This window comes from Gekko japonicus, unplaced genomic scaffold, assembly GCF_001447785.1.
Source record: "Gekko japonicus isolate JY-2015 unplaced genomic scaffold, Gekko_japonicus_V1.1 scaffold681, whole genome shotgun sequence".
Lineage (NCBI taxonomy): Eukaryota > Metazoa > Chordata > Lepidosauria > Squamata > Gekkonidae > Gekko > Gekko japonicus.
The window spans coordinates 494,596-512,331 of NW_015165254.1; the positions used below are offsets into that span (position 1 = coordinate 494,596).

Below are 17,736 nucleotides of genomic sequence, written 5' to 3' on the forward strand. Positions count from 1 at the left end.
GTGAGGAAGAATTGCTATCGGTCAAATATTGGGGGTCTCTACTGGCATTGGACCAGAACTTTATAGCAATCTATCATTGGAGGACTTTGGGCGGGATCCTGATTGGCACAGCCTGGATCTTGAGACCTTATTTGTATGCTAAAAAGTTTGGCCTGTCGTGGGATAATATACTTGCCCTATTGAAAGAGGGGTATTAGAATACATATAGAAAGTGCGCTTAGAGTAGGTGTTAAGATTGATACAGATATGCTGATAGTATCAGAGATTATATTTCCTGGATTTGTATTTGTAAAGGAAACCTAAATTTGTAAAAGAAATCTAAATTTATTTTGTGAAACCAGTGTCATATTTTAGGGCCAAGAAGATGTGAAGGAGCTTCAAAGAGGGCTGTGATCATTGCCTCTCTGGTGCTGCTGGGCTCTTTCCATGCCTTTAATCAGTTTTGTGCTTCGGTCAAGAGTGTGGGAACAGAGAAAATATGCATGTCCCCTTACTCTGACATTCTGAGACCAAAGGTCCTTGGGACATTACACTCCCATATTCCTGCTAGTTTAAAGTCCAGATAGTTTAAAGTCTAGAGATCTTGTATAGGATGCTGCCCCATGTGCTTGGTTTTAAATAGGCCAAGAATCCTTTCTGGGATGCATCGATAACTGATATTAATGGGGGCCCTTTGAGCTAGGTAATTACCACCACCCCCATCACTGTCCACCTCAGGCAAAGAAATAGGCTGACAAAAGTTTGTTAGCATTCAGCCTGTCATGTTTTTGCTGCAAGAGTCCAACAACAGCTACTTGTTTTAAATGTCTTTTTATAGAAAGCTCAGTGGAAATCGCATTGCCCAAACTCGAATGATGCATGATTTGTTGATGGGTGTTAAAGTTTCAATGATGTTGATACAAAAAATGCAAGCAAATATTCAGGATGATCTTTGGAAGAAACCAGATTCTCCTGTTTGGAAAAGTATGTGTGGGCTACTGAGCAGTTTTACTTGCTTTTTAATCAATGGTAAGTAGTATCAATACCTCTTTTTAAAATTTAGTCTGTTTTACTCTATTGCTTATTGCCTTCTGATAAGATTAAAAGGGTGGTTTTTTTGTTAAGGAAAAGCAATGCAAGGTAATTTCTTTGTGATTATTCCTAGTCAGTTAGAATTGTGGTGGTGTTCTATCTTTAGTGTCCAAAATTAATAGATAAAACAATAAAGCAGGATAGAGATCTTCATGGGGGGAAAAATCACCTGGGTATTTTTCACAATTTTTTTTCTATCATGAAATGTTACACCCTTTTGTTGATAGCATATATTTCTACAGTTAAGTGCTGCATTGTAGCATTGGAAGAATACCTGCTGCGAGATTGTTGCCTCCTCAGCTCCAGGACCTTACTGTCTAGGTTCATAGTCTGGGTGGGAATGTTAAAGCACCAAGCAACGTGGCAGGTACATGAGTTGCGTTCAGTGCCTAAATCAGAGGTGTCAAACTCATAGCTGCCCTGAGCCCGCTTGCGGGGAGGGCTGGATATAAATGCTAAAATAAATAAAAATAAATAAATTTGGTACGAGGGCCGGATCTGACATAAATGTCACTTTGTTGGGCCTGGACATGCGTGCCATAAAATGTAATGCCAGGTACCAGAGATAGAAACTGTATAAAGGACAGCAGCTGGTAACCTCCGAGTTAGTGTATCCTCACTGCAAGACCCCATGGGCTGAGACGGGGGCACAGAGGAAAACCTACATAGGCGGACTGGAGAGCCAGCAGTGCAGTGCTGGGCAGGTGCTCCCATGATGCTTGACTGCTGCAGACGAGGTTGTTCTGCTGTGCTGAAGCCACAGTGGAGTAGCTGTGCCCACTCCCCCCCCCCAGCACTTCCTCCCTTGCATCAGTTGCTTGCGGGCCGCATAAGAGCCCTGGATGGGCCCGGGCCTTATGCTTGACAGCCCTGGCCTAAATCATATTTTCCTTGAACATTATTGTATCTCGTGAAATTTCATTCTGATGTGTGTATAAGTATTGGTATTCCTTCAGTCTTTTTTGGTACTGTTGTGAGGATCTGTTTGATAGATCTTGTAGCCATGAGAATGAAAAATACTGGATTTGGTATTCTAGAAAGTAAGAACTGTATTGAGGTTCTCAAAGAAATACTAGTATTTGTTATCTCTTTTATGCAGATGAATTCTTACAGACTGTCCAGACTACAGCAGGATTGGCTCTTATTCTCTTCATTAAGACTATGTTTGAACCAGCTGAAAAGCTGCCTTGTCTGGTGAGCTTTATAAAGAAAGAGATGTGAACTTTTGCAACCATACAGAAAGCACAGTCGTAGTACATTAATCTGATTATAGTTTGGATAAAAATAGCTGAAAATAGATGAGCTGTTTTACAGTGCTCAGCAGAATTACAGCCTCCAGTGGCCGTGGTGGTGGAAAGTGCTGTCAAGTCGCAGGCAGCTTACGGTGACCCCGTAGAGTTTCCAAGGCAACCGACGAACAGAGGTGTTTTGCCATTGCATGCTTCTGTGTAGCAACCATGGACTTTCCTTGGTGTTCTCCCATCCAGCTACTAATCAGGGCAAACTTTGTCTGGCTTCCAGGATCTAATGTGATCAGGTTAGCCTGGGCCATCCAGGTCAGGGCACTGAACACTTAATACTCCCTAAACTATGAGAAGGGAGTAACTCTATTTAGGCTTGCATTGTTTCCAAGTATCACCTGAATTCTGATTTTTTTTAATTGCACAGTCGGTGGGGTAGGGTAACAAGCATTTAGTTTGGTGTATTAATTAAGAGAGGTGAACTCTAATCTGGAGAACTGGGTTTGATTTCCCCACTCCTTCACATGCAGCTGCTGGGTGACCTTGGGTCAGTCAAAGTTCTCTCAGAGCTGTTCTCTCAAGAGCAGTTCTCTCAGAGCTCTCTCAGCCCCACCTACCTCACAGGGTGTCTGTTGTGAGGAGAGGAAGGGAAGGAGATTGTAAGCTGCTCTAAGACTCTGAGTGAAGGGCAGGGTATAAATCCAAATCTTCCCCCTCCCCTCAGTGACTTCAATAAAATTATGTTTTGCAGATCAGCGACTTGCTTTGTGGCTCACTGGAATGTTTAAATGCACCAGGCTGGTTTGTGGAGAGTTGTGGAAGCCTTTGCACAGCTGAAATCTCTGACTCGGTCCTCCTTTTTGTTTGCCATGGAGCACTTGCCATGTTAGACTGGAGGGATGGCTGCATGGGACACAATGGTGAGAAACTGCTCCTGGATATTTCCTCTGTTTTGTTGGTCCTGAGTACAAGGTAAACCTACTTTTATTTGCACTACTACTTCATTCATTTTAGGACAAAGGTTACATTATCACTGAACATCCTAAATTGGGCTAAATAAAGCATGCATGATTGAAACCTTAAACTTGACCATCAGAAAGCCCAAACAGAAGGGTCCTTAGTGGTTTGGTAGTAGGATTGTGTTTTGGCAGAGCACTATATGAGAAGAGTTTCACAGTTGTGGGGCAGCCATCAAGAATACTACTCTGTGGTCACAGTTTGGATGTTACCCACAGCTGAACTTGAGCCTTAACTTACTAGCTTAATTTAGAGAATATTTTAGTATGTTTAAGAGCATCTTTAGAAATACTACCTGTTTGTAAATTCAGAGATATATTTGCAGAAGGAAAACAGAACAGAAAGTAGTAGTAGTCTGCAGGGGTCATTTCGTAGAAAAAGTGGTGCAGGAGCTCATTAGTATTAACCTATTTGCATATGCCACACCCCCTGACATCACCGGAAGTGTGTCAGAAGGCAACACCCACCGCTCAGGCTCCACTGGACTGTTTTGGATTGCTAGCTATTGGGGGGGGGATGTGCAGATCTAGCCTTGCAGAGGAGGGAGAACTTGTACCTGAATAAAACTTGGTCTTAAAGGTGCCACTGGGCGGAGCCTGGTGCAACACTTCCCTGTGCTGCATGAACCTTTAATTAGCTCATTTGTGGATAAATCAGCAATGTTGTTGTTGTTGTTGTTATTATAAATGGGCAGTTCAGGTCCAGTGAGAAGAAGGGAGAATACCTGACTGGAACAGTAGTATGTCCATCTGTCCTTTTTTGCAAAGCAGTATTTAGAGCCAGTGTGGTAATAATGGTTATATTGTTGCATTAGGACTTGCAAGAACCAAGTTCAAATCTCCACTCAGGCCCAAGCTACACGTTACATTTAATATGTGATCCCAGTGGGGACTGGCAGCAGGATGCCAGCTGCGAGTTCCCCATGAGAACTCAGTTCTAAAGTGCTGCAGGGGCTCCATTTGGATTGGGCTGCAGGAGGAAGAGAGGCTCCAGCCTCCTCCTCTCATGCAGTTTTCTCAACCTGAAACAGCCCCGGGGTCATTCTTTGTCTCATGGGACGGGGCTGCATGTGCAAACATTTGACAGATATGCTTCTCTCCAATGGGGCAAATAATGCCCCCAGGACCGTTTCAGTTCCAGAAACTGATATGGTGGGGAAAGCTGGAGCCGTGATCCTGAATTGAATTGGGCTTTTGTGCTGCTTTAGAATCGAGTTCTCACAGGGCAATTGCAGTGGCCATACAGCTGCAGGGCTCTGTCCAGGTGATCACATGGGCCTTGGCTATGAAACTTGGGTTGGTCAGCGTCCCACCCTCCGCTTCTGATGATAAAGTGGAGAAGGGGAGAACTGTATACTGCCTGTGTTTTGAACGACTTGGAGGAAGGCAAGGATAAATATGTGAGTGGTATCCCTATATATAAAGTACTTTGTTATCTGAGGTGCCTCGAAGCCAGGAAGGGCAACTGCCAAGGATCTGACCTGAGAGTTTCGTCTCTTTCTTTGCAGAGGGTTTAGGGGGCAATGATTCCTGACTTAAGTTGCCAGTCTTTTGCCCTTGGTAATGGGAGAAGACCCATGTCTGTTCCTTCTCCCCATGCACGTCAAACAGTTATACCATCTGTCTATTTCGAAGGAAGCAGGATGGTGTTGGGACAAATATTTAGCTTGTGCTTAGTTGCCTACTTACTACAAGTAGCCAAGACAAGTAGTAGGGTTTGGTCACTATTGTGTGAGTACAAGAATTTGTCCTAGCCTGCTGGAGAACACAGTCCAGGTACACTCCTGCTGTTCTTAGGGGACATTTGGGTTTCTTTATTCCTGCAGTGAGGACAGTAGACAGATGAGGAGGAGAGTAGGGATTCATGACTTTGTCTCCAATTGTTTACTTCCATGGTGTGAATGTAATAAAAATGTACTGAAGTACTTCTGTGAGAATATACTGTTTAAATAAAACTGCAACCTGTACAGTGCATCAGTACAGTAGAGCAATAGCAGTTTCTAATGTTATGAAAACAGGCAAACATTAGAGGATAAAAATTGTCCCAATGTTCTCTCCCATTGTCTTTGTTATCTCTTGAAGGTTAAAGGAGTCTAACGTGGCAGCATCCTTGTCCAGGATTTTAACTATATGGACAAATTCAGCATTGGGTGCCCTCCAGTCAGGTTCTAAAAACCTGAATCTTGCTCTCAGTGGAAACTCAGCCACAATTAGAAAAATGCTGGACTACGTGTATGCACACTGGGAACATCCTTTGGATGCTGTTAGGCATCAGACAAAACTCATATTTAAGAATGTTCTCCAAATACACCAGACCACCATAAAAGGATTCACTGTAAAACCGGACCCTTTCTTCTTGGCGTTAACTGAGAGTTTGTTACGTTTAGAATGGCATGTTAAAGGCAAATATTCGTCACTTGGCTGTCTTGTTGAGTGCATTGGCTGTGATAATGTTCTAGCAATGGATAGGACAATTCCTGCTCAGATCTTGGATGTAATGAGTGATCAGTCTTTTGCACCTTATGCGAGTGATCTGTTGGAAATCATGTTTATGAATCACAAGAAGCAGCTTACATCTGTAATGGAAGGAAAAGCCTGGATTGATGATTGGCATGAGACTTGGGTGTCTCCTCTGCTTTTGATTTTGTGTGATGGGAATCCAGAGCAAGCCACCTATATAACAGATTATTATCTACCAAAGTTGCTGAAATGTAGCCCTGAAAGCTTGAACTACATGATTAAAATCCTTCAGACTTCAGCTGAATCCAGTGTTGGTAAGAGCAAACATATATATATTCATTTTTACTTCAGATTTTTAAAAAATAGTTTAGATGGGTGGTTGATATTGCTATCTTTTGGCAGATATTTTCTGGTCAGGATGGGGTGTGAGTAATGGCAGGATCTCAGTTGCTCAGATTATAGAACTGCATTTTGAAAACTGAGAATTTGGGGCTGAATTGAAAGGTCACATTATGTCTGGTGCCTGAGGGCAGGGAGTGTCATTGATCCCACACTGTTCTTGAGGATCTCCTGTCTTCCAAGAACATTCATTTAGGAGCTTGGTGGGCTTAATCAGGAAGGGCTGGGGAGGGGATTCCATTGCACTGGTGGAAGTTCCATCCATTGGCAAAAAACTACTTTGGAAACAGCCTTGTCTTCAGAATTTCCTTATTCAGCATCATGCTTACAATAAAATACATGCCATACTGTCCTTTGCTATCTTTCAAAGTTGTTTGTGAAACGTTTTCTGTATTGATTCTTATTAAGGGTAATAAATGCACACTTGCCTGTATCCAACCACCTATGCATGGAACACAGTTTCCCACTGTTCTTCTCCATTCTTGTCCTGTTTTGAACCCTTCAGAAAGAATATTCCTAGGCTTGAAGGACCTAGAAATGTGAAGGCCCAGAAATAAACTGGAACAATTTGGGAGGGAAAGGGTTTTTTTTAAATTCTGGTTTTTTGCTCGAGGCCCTCCCCCATTTTTCTGATGGAAAAGTGGAAATTTGGGGGAGTACAGAAAAAAACTCCTGTATTTTTTTCTTTCTAAATGAGTGAAATGCTTTTTAAGACAAGGTAAGCATATTGTAGACATATATATATATGGCTGTTAAATTCAAGATGCATTTCTGCACCTAGTGCAGAATACATAACCATTGTGAGGGAAGCATACAAGGCTTTCATTGCTTTTTAACTGTTGTGTGCCTTGTGTTGTCCTTTTGACCTGGCTTGTGATTAACCATTTCACCTCTCTCTTAAAACACTGTGACACATATAACCACAGACTAGGCAACAAGTAGCTTATTGCCATGCCTCTCTGAAGGGAAAAACATACCAGGAGGAGGTAGGACAGAAACTACACCAAAAATGTTGAGACATTTTTTTTGTAGCCACATAAAAAAATCTACAGGGTACTGTCATAAGTGATGGTAAGTGCATTTAGCCTGAAGCATTTTACGTATTAATACGATATGGAAAATGAAAGAGCTGTTTTTAAGTTGAGTGTGGTTAGTGTAGCCTTTTTTGTTTTTGTTTTAAAGACACTGGGAAATACGAATATCATTTTCTGAGTATCCCTTATAAAAGTAGTTCTGAAATGGTGCCAGTGGCATCTTGAAGGTTAATTGGCATGAACTTAATTGTGGTTTGAGCTCCTATAGGCAAGAATAATTTTCAGCAGCATTTTAAGGAGGCTGATGGCTAATGTATTGTCTACAAGACTTACACTGTTTTATTTAGGTTCCTCCAATACCAGAGGGGCACTTGGAGCTTTGATGGCATGCCTGAGGACTGCCAGAGCCCACGGGCACCTGCAGTTTACAGATATCATGTGCGATGGCCTTGTGTCTGTTGGATGTATAAAACAAGGCTTAGTTCATCAGCATGATCAGGTACATGCCTTGGTATCTTTGGTGTGGTGCTTTTTATTATACTGTTGCAGTAAAAGACAAACTTTATTAAAAACTCACTATTGGCTCTCTTTAAAGGTACGGATAGATGCTTTAGGATTGCTTTGTGAAAGCCACCGAAGCACAGAAACTATCTTGCTGGAAGAGATGAAGCTGATTCAGTTTTTTGTTAGATATAACTTGAACAGCCAGTCTCCAGCAGTGAGGCAACAGATCTGTTCCCTGATGAAAAAGGTAACTGAAGTGAAATCTTGGAACCACCTTGATGCATCTTTCACCAAAGTGATCTGAAAATAAAAAAAATTATTAGGTCTTTTTAAAAAAATGAAATGTTGTGATGTCATTCCTGATGTTTCTAATCTGGTGGTGTTTTATTTCCTTTTAAAAAGTTGTTCTGTCGGATATCTGAAAGCTCCCAAACAATTTATAGAACGCAGCACATAAAACCAAAAGATCCCGTTAAACCATTAAAGTGGAATCCATTAGTGATTTTGCAAGAGTATAAGGTATGTATAAGTATAAGCTTGCTCTAAAATCTGAGAGAGTTAATATAACAGCTGGCTTGCACTTTTACAATCTAGTAGCTCCAGAAACAGAGCATAAAAGAATGCAACTGTGACTTGATGGGTGCAGTGTGATGGGAAAGGACGGAGTACAAACCTTATACTTTCACCTTATACTTTCAGGCCATTGGGTCTGTCTAAGTATTGATTACACTGACTGGCAGCTGGTCTCCGGATTTAATTTTAATTAGTAATTTAGATACTCCAGGCATTTTGCATGTAACACACGTGTCCCACCTCTGAACTCTGGTACCTTCAAAACGATAGGCCCTACTAATCGAGCAGTCAAATAACCACTGTCAGTGGGGGTTACATTTGCAGTTAACTAGCCCTGGCTTTCCAGCCTGCTGCCCCACTAAGCTGTACTTGGATCCTCATGGAAACTTAATATAGGCAAGTTGAAAGAACAAAAACTTATTGAATGGTATAGAACCATAAGAAGAAAGTGAAGATATGGGAGAAGAGTGAGAGCACAAAAAATGGATATGAAACAGGAAGGAAATAGAATGGGGCATTCTTGGTTCTGCAGTTCTTGGTACCCTTTCAGGGCTGAAGAAAGCCGTTCTGGTTCAAAGAAGAGGTAGCTGGAGGATGTGGCTGTGGTGCAAGAATAATGCATGATCACAAAGACTGTTCAGTCATGGAGCCCTTTTTAAACATATATTTGAATCATGCTTGTGTATGGCAAAATTTGTTTTCTCCATTTCTAAGGTAATGCTTAAAAATACACACTGTGACCAAATAAAATCACTGTTTTATCCTTCAGGATTTCATGTCATCTCTCTGTGATATGCTTTTTGGAGCCCTGTTTCCTGGCTCGTCTCATCCAACCAGGTTTACTGCACTGACTCTTTTGGGAATAATAGCTGAAATATTTCCTATTTCAGAAGGTAAGATACCTTTACTGTGGGGGCTGGAAGTGGCTTACATCATTCTCCTATCTTACATTGTATCCCCACAATGATCCTGTAGGTAAGTTAGGATGAGAGTGTGTGACTGGCCAAGGTCACCCAGCAACCTTCCGTGTCAGTGTGAGGATTCATACCTGGTTGTCCCAGATCTTTGCCAGATTATATTGCTGCTGAACACTGTGACTTTCCCCCTAAACGCCTGTTTTCTTATAAAATTTGGGTGCCACTTGCATTTTCTTTTATTATCTTATTTAAAGGGTCCAGTAGTCAATTGAGGAAGAATAATTTATATTAGAACATGGGTACTCCAATACTCCAATCAAATCCTTTTGAGCAGCCTGGCACTCAAGGCTCTCTGGCTCTGTGCGGCATTAACCCTTCACAGTTCGTTACATTTTTGCACAGCACTTACGAGCTTTTAAAGTGCAGTCTTGTCACACAGCTGCTCAGTTGAGTCAATTGGGCTTCATATGCTCACATTTTCTCTGTGTGGTGTGTGATTTTAGCTGAACAGTTCTCAGTAAGGGAGCAGACACATGAGGTGCAATTTTAAATGGTTCGTGTTTGGTCTTCCTAGTGATAGGGGCATCCTGTTTGTATAAACACTGCCCAGCAGCATGTCCTCTCCTAAGTACATCTTGTAAATTAAAAAAGACAAAAATATCCTAAACTGCTAGCTGAACTGCTACAATTGACTTGATTATGTTATGCCAAGTAATTCAACGAGAACAGTCTCTATATAAATTTAAAATGAGAAGTAAATTCTTTTCCTCCAACAGTATAATATAGCACCATGGTGGGTAACTTTCTTTTGAAACAGGCCAGAGCCAAATATTGTTTCAGATAGCACAAGAAGTTGAACCCAGCCGTGTTCAAACTCTACTACACTGTTTTGCCAGCACATTTGAGGAAGTCAAGATCTTGGCATTTGAATTGCTGATGAAACTTCATCGTGCACTGCCTTATTTCCAGGTATGGAATCAGGTCATTGATACTGATGCTGTCTGTTTTCAAAACTGCAAAGAATAAAAGTGTGACCTTAAACCAGGGGTCTGAAGTTGATGGTAGTTCTTGGGATGGCAAGTTTGCCTGGTAGCTGGTTTGAGAGAGAGAGGGAGGGAGGGAGGGCCCAGGACCCATCTACCATTTCCCAGAACTGACTGTTGGCAAGCTTAATGGCCGCAGCTGCGGCTTTCTCGGTCAACTCCGTGTTGGCAGCTGTGATTGATTTGGCCAGTGCTTGCTTACTTGCATTGCATAAAATATGTGTTGACCACTTTATGACAAGCTTGCCACAACAAAAATGTAGTAAATGAAATAAATAATATAAAACAGAATCTGTATTAAACTATAACAGCTAAGTGAAAGATAAAAACAGTGTCAGCTAAGAGGGAAAAATGAAAACACCTGTTGCCAAAGCCCTCAGAAAAAAGAAAACATCTTCACCTATCACCGAACCAGAGAGGTGTCATGCAAGAAGATGTACAGAGAAGCTTTCTTGTAGCAGTCTGGGTTTGGCCTCAACATCTCTCATCTGACTTCTATGTTAGTTCCATTTTACTATGTTATTACAGCTGCACATATCTGAAGATTTATGTGATGAAGTCCATTTCTCTGTAATAGTGGTTCCTAGAGGCTAGTTGAAAAAGTTCTCACTTGACAGACTGATTAGCATTGGGCAGGGACAGAGACGTTTAACTTGGGTTTGCAACATACCGCTCACATACTGCAAAACTCTTCCAGTTGGAGTTTGGTGTTCTGATGCCTAATTTCTCCCTGTTAAGGCTCTTGCCAAACCCCAATAAAGACAAGGTGGACATACCACTCACATACTGCAAAACTCTTCCAATTGGAGTTTGGTGTTCTGATCCCTAATTTCTACTGTTAAGTCTCTTGCCAAACCCCAATAAAGACAAGGTGAAAGCTTTCCAGGGGAGGGGCGGGATGGATTAGAATGTCAGATTGCAGCTGGGATTGAGTTTGATTCTTCCTTCCCTGAAATCGCTGACTGATATAGGAGAAGTTTCCTGCATGGGGGGGAATTACAATGCAGTCAGCATTCTGACACCCCTGCACCCCACATATCTCTATAACCATGATGTTTGTGTTTCATTCTAACCTTTCACTTCTGGAAGCCTCTCAGGTGTAATGGGGAAATGTCTCAAGTAGGATATTGATACACAAGCTCCAGCAATGCTGTAGATTAAATCTCAGAGATGTGTGTTGGGGAGAGGGGGGGTCATGCCTCTCAATCCAGTGAACAGTGGGTCTGTTTCTGACCCCTGCCCAAAGTTCTCAACTGAGACCCTGACCGTGGGATATAATGAGCGATGTGATGTTAATGCTCTGGATAGGATCCATTAGTTCCAATTACGTACCCCTAATTCAACTCCAGTAATAGTTAACAGAAAGGCTAGATTAATATTGATTTGTGAACCTGAGAAATTCTGCAAAGAAACCTGCTCACCTCTTAACATATTTTAGGATCCTGAAAAAATGCAGCCATTGTTCCAAGTGGCAATGCAGCTCAGCACGAGCACCAAGCCCTATGACTGCGTGACTGCTTCCTATCTTTTGAACTTCTTGATACACCAGGAAGGCCTGCTCCAGGTCTGTTTTAAAAATCACCTACTTCTGGACATGTTTCAGCCTGGGAAGAATACATCTTCTAACCTAGTGGAAAAGAATGCTTTGGCTGGTCAGTATTAAGCACAGGGGAAAGCTTGCTTTGTTTTATTTTCTAGCCTCTTAAATTCTGTAGGTTGCTGTTGTGGCCATAGAAGGCCATAGCATTACTAATGAAACGACTCCTCCTCATAGTGAACTTGAGGGTTCCGTGCTTATTAGAAGAACTGTGAAGTGGAGTTTTCTATGGACAAGCTAGGGTGTGTGTGTATATTTGGAAGTTTCCCAGGCATGTAGAAAAATATCCCCAAAAGATGATTGTCCCATAAAATGGCCTGATAAGCATGCTTATTGCCCTCCAGGAATGTTATAATTACCATTTGTGGGCCTTCCTTCCTTCCTTCCTTCCTTCCTTCCTTCCTTCCTTCCTTCCGACCGTCCGTCTGTCCGTCTTATTAGCCGTCTTATTAACCTGTCATTTTGTAGGAATAGTTGATTTATTATGTTGCTAAAATTTAGAAATAATTTCAGATGTACATTGTATTTCTTGTAGGCTTGTTGAAACAATGGTATGTTTTACCTATAATCACCGATTGCCATTGCAATCCTAAATAGAGTTGCACCTTTCTAAAATCCATGGGTGTTCTTCTTAGGATCGCACTGTAGTTCTATTAACTGTTTCTAAGCATAATCAGATTTGACTTCTGGAAGTACCATGGTAGTACCAGCTTTTTAAAAAGCCAAGCTTTTTTGATAGTTCACTCAGTTTTGGTTGCTGTTTAGTATTTCCACAGTCACCAAAAAGAAATGTCAGCTTTGCTGGGGATCATTGTGCACCTGTCTGTTGGCTAAAGAATTTGTTTTTTGTTATCATATCTCATTTTACCGAGGTTGTAATCATGTTCAGTTTGCTTTTTCCCCTGTGTTTGTATCTGCTTACAGTTATTAAGAGTTTGTTAGAAAACCTTGAAGGAGAAATCGTGCAAGCTGAAAAGTCTCTATTGCAAGCAGCTGCTTCATTCCCAATGTATGGCAGAGTACATTGCATAACTGGAACCTTGCATCAGTTACCGTTAAAGTGAGCAACTTTACCTTATACCATTAATAGGAATTAAAATTGTTTCAGATGCATGTAGCATTGGTATAGCCAACCTTGTGCATTCCCTCCTACCATTATTTGTGAGTACAGCATTTTCTAAGGACTTAGTAGGTGTCATTAATATTTAATCAAATTGTCTGTTCTTTTGCAAAATTACTCTGTAGTGTAGCCCCAATATCATTATTATGAGAAAAAATTAATCTTGAATAAAGTTGATATTGTGTGTGTGTGCATTTAAAAAACACACCTTGTATTTAATTTTTGTAATTGCATGGTCACTGTAAACATTATGATTTACCTTACTTCAGTAATTTGACGCTGATTCCTGAATGGAAACAGATGGTGGCAAAGCTTATCATGATGTCCTATAAGCTTTCTGCTGTAGTGTCTCCAGTAGTTCAGAGTTCATCACCTGAAGGACTTATTCCAATGGATACTGACTCAGGTAACCCATGAATGTTTCTAAAAACTTATAAGTCTTCTTGGGCTGATTACTAAAAAGCTTTATAATATTATGTTCAATTGTAGTTTGTTTACAAAAGCTCTTTGTATGCCATTTATCAGATGGTTTCCTTCATTCTCTCGGTCACACTCTGCTACCAGCGTTCCTTCACATAGTGACATGGCTGGTATATATATATGCGAGGCCCACTGGCAGTTTACTTCTGGCTTGCTGCTGGATTTGCTCCTACCACTGTGTGCTTTACCTGTGCCTGGTTTTAGTGATGGCATTAAATCATAAATGAAATACTCATCAGGGCTTGACTGATCCCCTACCCCAGACGTTTTAAGCATGAGAATAGTTTCTGACTTGAGTCTGACTTGATCCTGTACATTTCAGGCTGAACACTGTCTGCCAAGGGCTCAGTAAAACTGCCTTTTATTTTTCTCCCTGAGAGCAGCACTTTGTGGGCAAATTCTGTGGTTGGTGGGCTCTACTGTGCAGTGGTCCAAGAGCACCCCAAGATCCTAACTTGATCTGCTAAAGAGAGCTTAATCCCATTGTAAGTCTGATAGACTGACACTGTCCAAACATTCTATCTTCCCAGCTAGCATCACCTCTGTTCTGTTTGAATTAAGCTTCAGTTTCTTCAGCCACTTGACCAGATCCTCAAGACATGGCCCAGCACCTTTATGGCTGCTTCTAGAGGCTTAGAGAATAAGGCATAAACGTTTGGATGTCAACTACATATTAGTGATAACCCACTGTGACATTCCTGATGGTCTCAGCCAAAGGTTTTACGTTCAGGTTAAAGACCCTTGGGGATAAAATGTGCTTGTTGGGTCACCCCACCAGCTGATTCTGTTATTCCTGCTACTCCTGTGGAAACTCTTTGCTTCCTGTAAACAAGAAAGGGAGAAAACCAATGGAGGGCTGTTGCTCTTACCCAAATGTTGATTGCAGTGAGATTACCAAAATGTCATGGTTCACTGTATCAAATGCTGCTGATAGGTATAATCGTACCTGTTAGTGAGAGATTATGTTTTAGCTGTTATGTTTATATAGGGTGATTTATTTATTTTCAATAAATGAATGCACTAATTTTCTTCATGGGGTGTGGACTAGAAGGTTCAGCCAAACATGATGCAAAAGAAAGGACAGTTTTGATGAAGGATCTGAAGGAAGTGAAAGGAGTTCCAGGCTTAAAGGAAAAGTAAGGCATAGTGGTCAGACTCATGAGAGCAGGGGGCCTTTGGACAAGTATCTGTTCTTACAGCATCATTCTTTTTGCGCATAGACACTTCAGAGCGTCTGCTGTCGATCCTCCGTGAAATACAGCCCTGCGATACGAATGATTATTTCACAGAACCAAAATTGTTGGAAGAACACTCTGAGCTAGACCGTGCCAGTGAAAGACTTGAGAACATTTGCACTGAAATTAGAGGTACCTTGAGGTGAAACCTGTGTGCGGGACAAATGTGTTGATTGAGGATACAAGATTGCCTTGAAGTAAGAATATTTATCCATAGCAGGCAGGCTTGCTTTCTTATTTGTCACACTTGAGGCAGTGATGTGTTGAGCTTTCCAATTTCCATAGCCCTCTGTGATGGACTGCACTTTTTAAATATATAGATATATCTTTATTCAACTCAATAAATTACAAAATTCATACACCAAATGTAAGATAACAAATCTAAATATACGAATATAGTGCATAAATGCCAAATACTCAATATAACAAGGTTTCCATCTTTCCCAAGGCCATCACAGCTTGTTCTTTGTGGAAAGGGAAATAACTCAAACAAGTTAGTTTATTAACATTGATTTAGTCCAGTTGTCTGGTCATGTCGAGACACAAAGCTTAAAAAGGGAAACCACACAGTCAGAAAATTAGTAGAATAAGAGACTGATTCTGTATTTTGAATTTTCGTGGCCACTTTTTCTAAAAAGCACAAATCACAGATTTTTTGGTACGAATGGTCTATATGTAGTGGTACAGAGCTCTTCCATTTGGGGCCAGTTACCAATTGTGCAGCAGTACATAACAACGCCACTAGCTCTTTTTTTTCTATCGAGATTTCCCTATCCAGCCACAAATGTAAAAGTAAAACTTCTGCCTTGACTGGTATATTATATGAGACAATCTCACTGATTTGGACATGTACCATCTGCCGGAATTGCTCTATGAATTTACATGCCCACCAACAATGCCAGTAGGTGCCTATTTCACTACTACCACGCCAACGTACCGGGAAGGAAGATGGATGTAGATGGTGCAGCCTCTGAGGTGTCAAATAACATCTAGACATATATTTAAAGGTTACAGCTCTGATTGATAAAGTTTTTTATCTTGAAGTATTAGAGCTCCAGATCGACTCCCACTGACATGTGGTGAGAGTCCCCTGGAGATCCAGATTCCATTTTTGAACGTACGTGGGTTCTCTGCTCTTTTATAGACAATAGAAATTAAACCCTTTGGGAGCTTCCATTCAAAAGGGTTTTATAAGCTGTTGTTTTTTTGTGAAACGGCTGGGGCATTTACTGCATGTTTTAGTTGTATATATTGATACCAGTGCATAGGTTTCTCTCATAATTTGTCCAGATCTTTTTTGTCCATAAGGACACCCTTTTTTAGTTATATCTGTCAATTTTCACACTTTAGCAATTTTCCATGAATCAAAAGATGCAGGGCCAAGCGCTGGTCTAAACCAACTGTGGCCTACATAGCTAGTTGGAGGAGGGGAAGGGGGGGCTAATAGTTTTTTCCATTTATCCCAAATTGACACAGTCATGTTGAGAAAAATGTTACCAATCACAGTTGGACATTCCCTAGGTGTATTCCATAGTTTCATAGATTTGTTTAGGGCCTGCGAAAGACTTCATTTTTAGAAGTGCAGTACAAACATTCCTTCCCTCAGGTTCCTGGGCTGAGCAAACAGCCAAAATATTGTACTGTGACAGGGTGGGACAGTCAGAATTCTTCAGGAAAGAAGAAAACAGACAACTAGGGCAGCTCAGTTGCAAAAGGGAAAGAAAAACAGAGAAAATCTTGCCTCTGAGGAGCTTTCTTTGTGGGGTCTTGCTGAAGCTAGGTTCTCATATTTAGCCTCCAAATATGTTTCTCCAGGGTGGTGTTCTCAACATCTCAGTAGGCATCTTGAGCAGAACTCTCACTGAAGGCTGCTGGCAGAATCACAGTGTCGATACTCAATTTATGTTGGATGTATGTATTCTTCTATTTAGTATACTTTTATCCCACTTTGGGTCCCCACTGGGAAGAAAAGTAGCTTACAAAAATGGCTACTAACAAATTTACATTAAACATAATATAAAAAAGATAAAAAGTAGACCAGGCATCCTGAGCTGGTGTCCACCAAATTAATCCATCTGTCCAAGGTTAAAGGATGTGAGCCGTGGGCCAAGAACCCTTAGACTTGTGTTCCTGGACCCTCTCATTCTTTAAGTACCTTCAACAGGAGAGAAAGAATCCATATTTTAAAAAATAAAACCCAGCACACAGGATAGTGTAATTATTGCTAAAAAAAATAACAAATAGGTTAAACCTTTGAAAAAGTATTTAATTGTAGTGCCCCCATTGTCCCTTATGAAGCAAAATGCCACATGATTTTTTAAAAACTTGCTCATTATTCAACATCAGATGCCATCTCTCCTTATTTATAAAAGAGTTTTTGTGTGAGATGTTCCACATGCCTCCCCAGCCTTTGGGGCCCTGGCCTGTCATTCGAGAGGGGGACCAATCCCCTGGTCACATTGACTCCCTCTGTCACCTCAGTCCTGCCCGCAGATCTGCTGGGCAGCCTGGCCCCCTCAGTCTGCGGGGAGCCACTGGGTGAGATGGACACATCTGAACCCCGCGCCAATCCTGCCACCCTCTCGCCATTCATTGTCGGCCGACACCGACTCCACTTGCCTGGATGCGCTGCCACCGGGCGTGTCCTGCTGGCCTGACAGCGGTGGAAGCCACCCACGGGACGCCACCACCCGGCCGGACACAGAGGCAGTGGCAGCAAATTTTGTCACCCCTCCACCCTGGAGTCTGCAGCAGGGGGAGGAGATGGGGACCGGAGGCTGATCCTCCCGCCGCCACGCCCATCATCGCTGCCCAAAACCCACTTCACCTTGCCGTCCGCCCTGCAGCCGCACGGGGCCTGGCGCCCTGCTCGCCCGCAGAGCGCTCGATGCAGCCCCGACGCTGCTGCTTCCTGCCCGGCCCCAGAGACAGTGCCGACCCATTCCAGTGCCCCTCAAGCCTGCGATCTCGCCAGCGGGCAATGGCGCCATGTCGGCCCTCATTCCCCTCGCAGATGACGTGCAGACTAACCCCCACATCGGGCGGA

General features: G+C 42.0%; 1 protein-coding gene across 1 annotated transcript in view; it reads left to right on the forward strand.

Annotated features, from left to right (window-relative positions):
• THADA (thyroid adenoma associated) overlaps positions 1–17,736 on the forward strand; it is a 204,203-nt gene that overhangs the window by 13,656 nt on the left and 172,811 nt on the right. Inside the window, exons 7-19 of the mRNA XM_015410158.1 lie at positions 818–1,008; positions 2,171–2,265; positions 3,064–3,284; positions 5,411–6,102; positions 7,569–7,720; positions 7,817–7,972; positions 8,128–8,244; positions 9,068–9,191; positions 10,033–10,184; positions 11,697–11,910; positions 12,780–12,915; positions 13,245–13,381; positions 14,676–14,822. Coding sequence (XP_015265644.1) covers positions 818–1,008; positions 2,171–2,265; positions 3,064–3,284; positions 5,411–6,102; positions 7,569–7,720; positions 7,817–7,972; positions 8,128–8,244; positions 9,068–9,191; positions 10,033–10,184; positions 11,697–11,910; positions 12,780–12,915; positions 13,245–13,381; positions 14,676–14,822 — 2,534 coding nt within the window. The remainder of the gene's footprint in view (positions 1–817; positions 1,009–2,170; positions 2,266–3,063; positions 3,285–5,410; positions 6,103–7,568; positions 7,721–7,816; positions 7,973–8,127; positions 8,245–9,067; positions 9,192–10,032; positions 10,185–11,696; positions 11,911–12,779; positions 12,916–13,244; positions 13,382–14,675; positions 14,823–17,736) is intronic.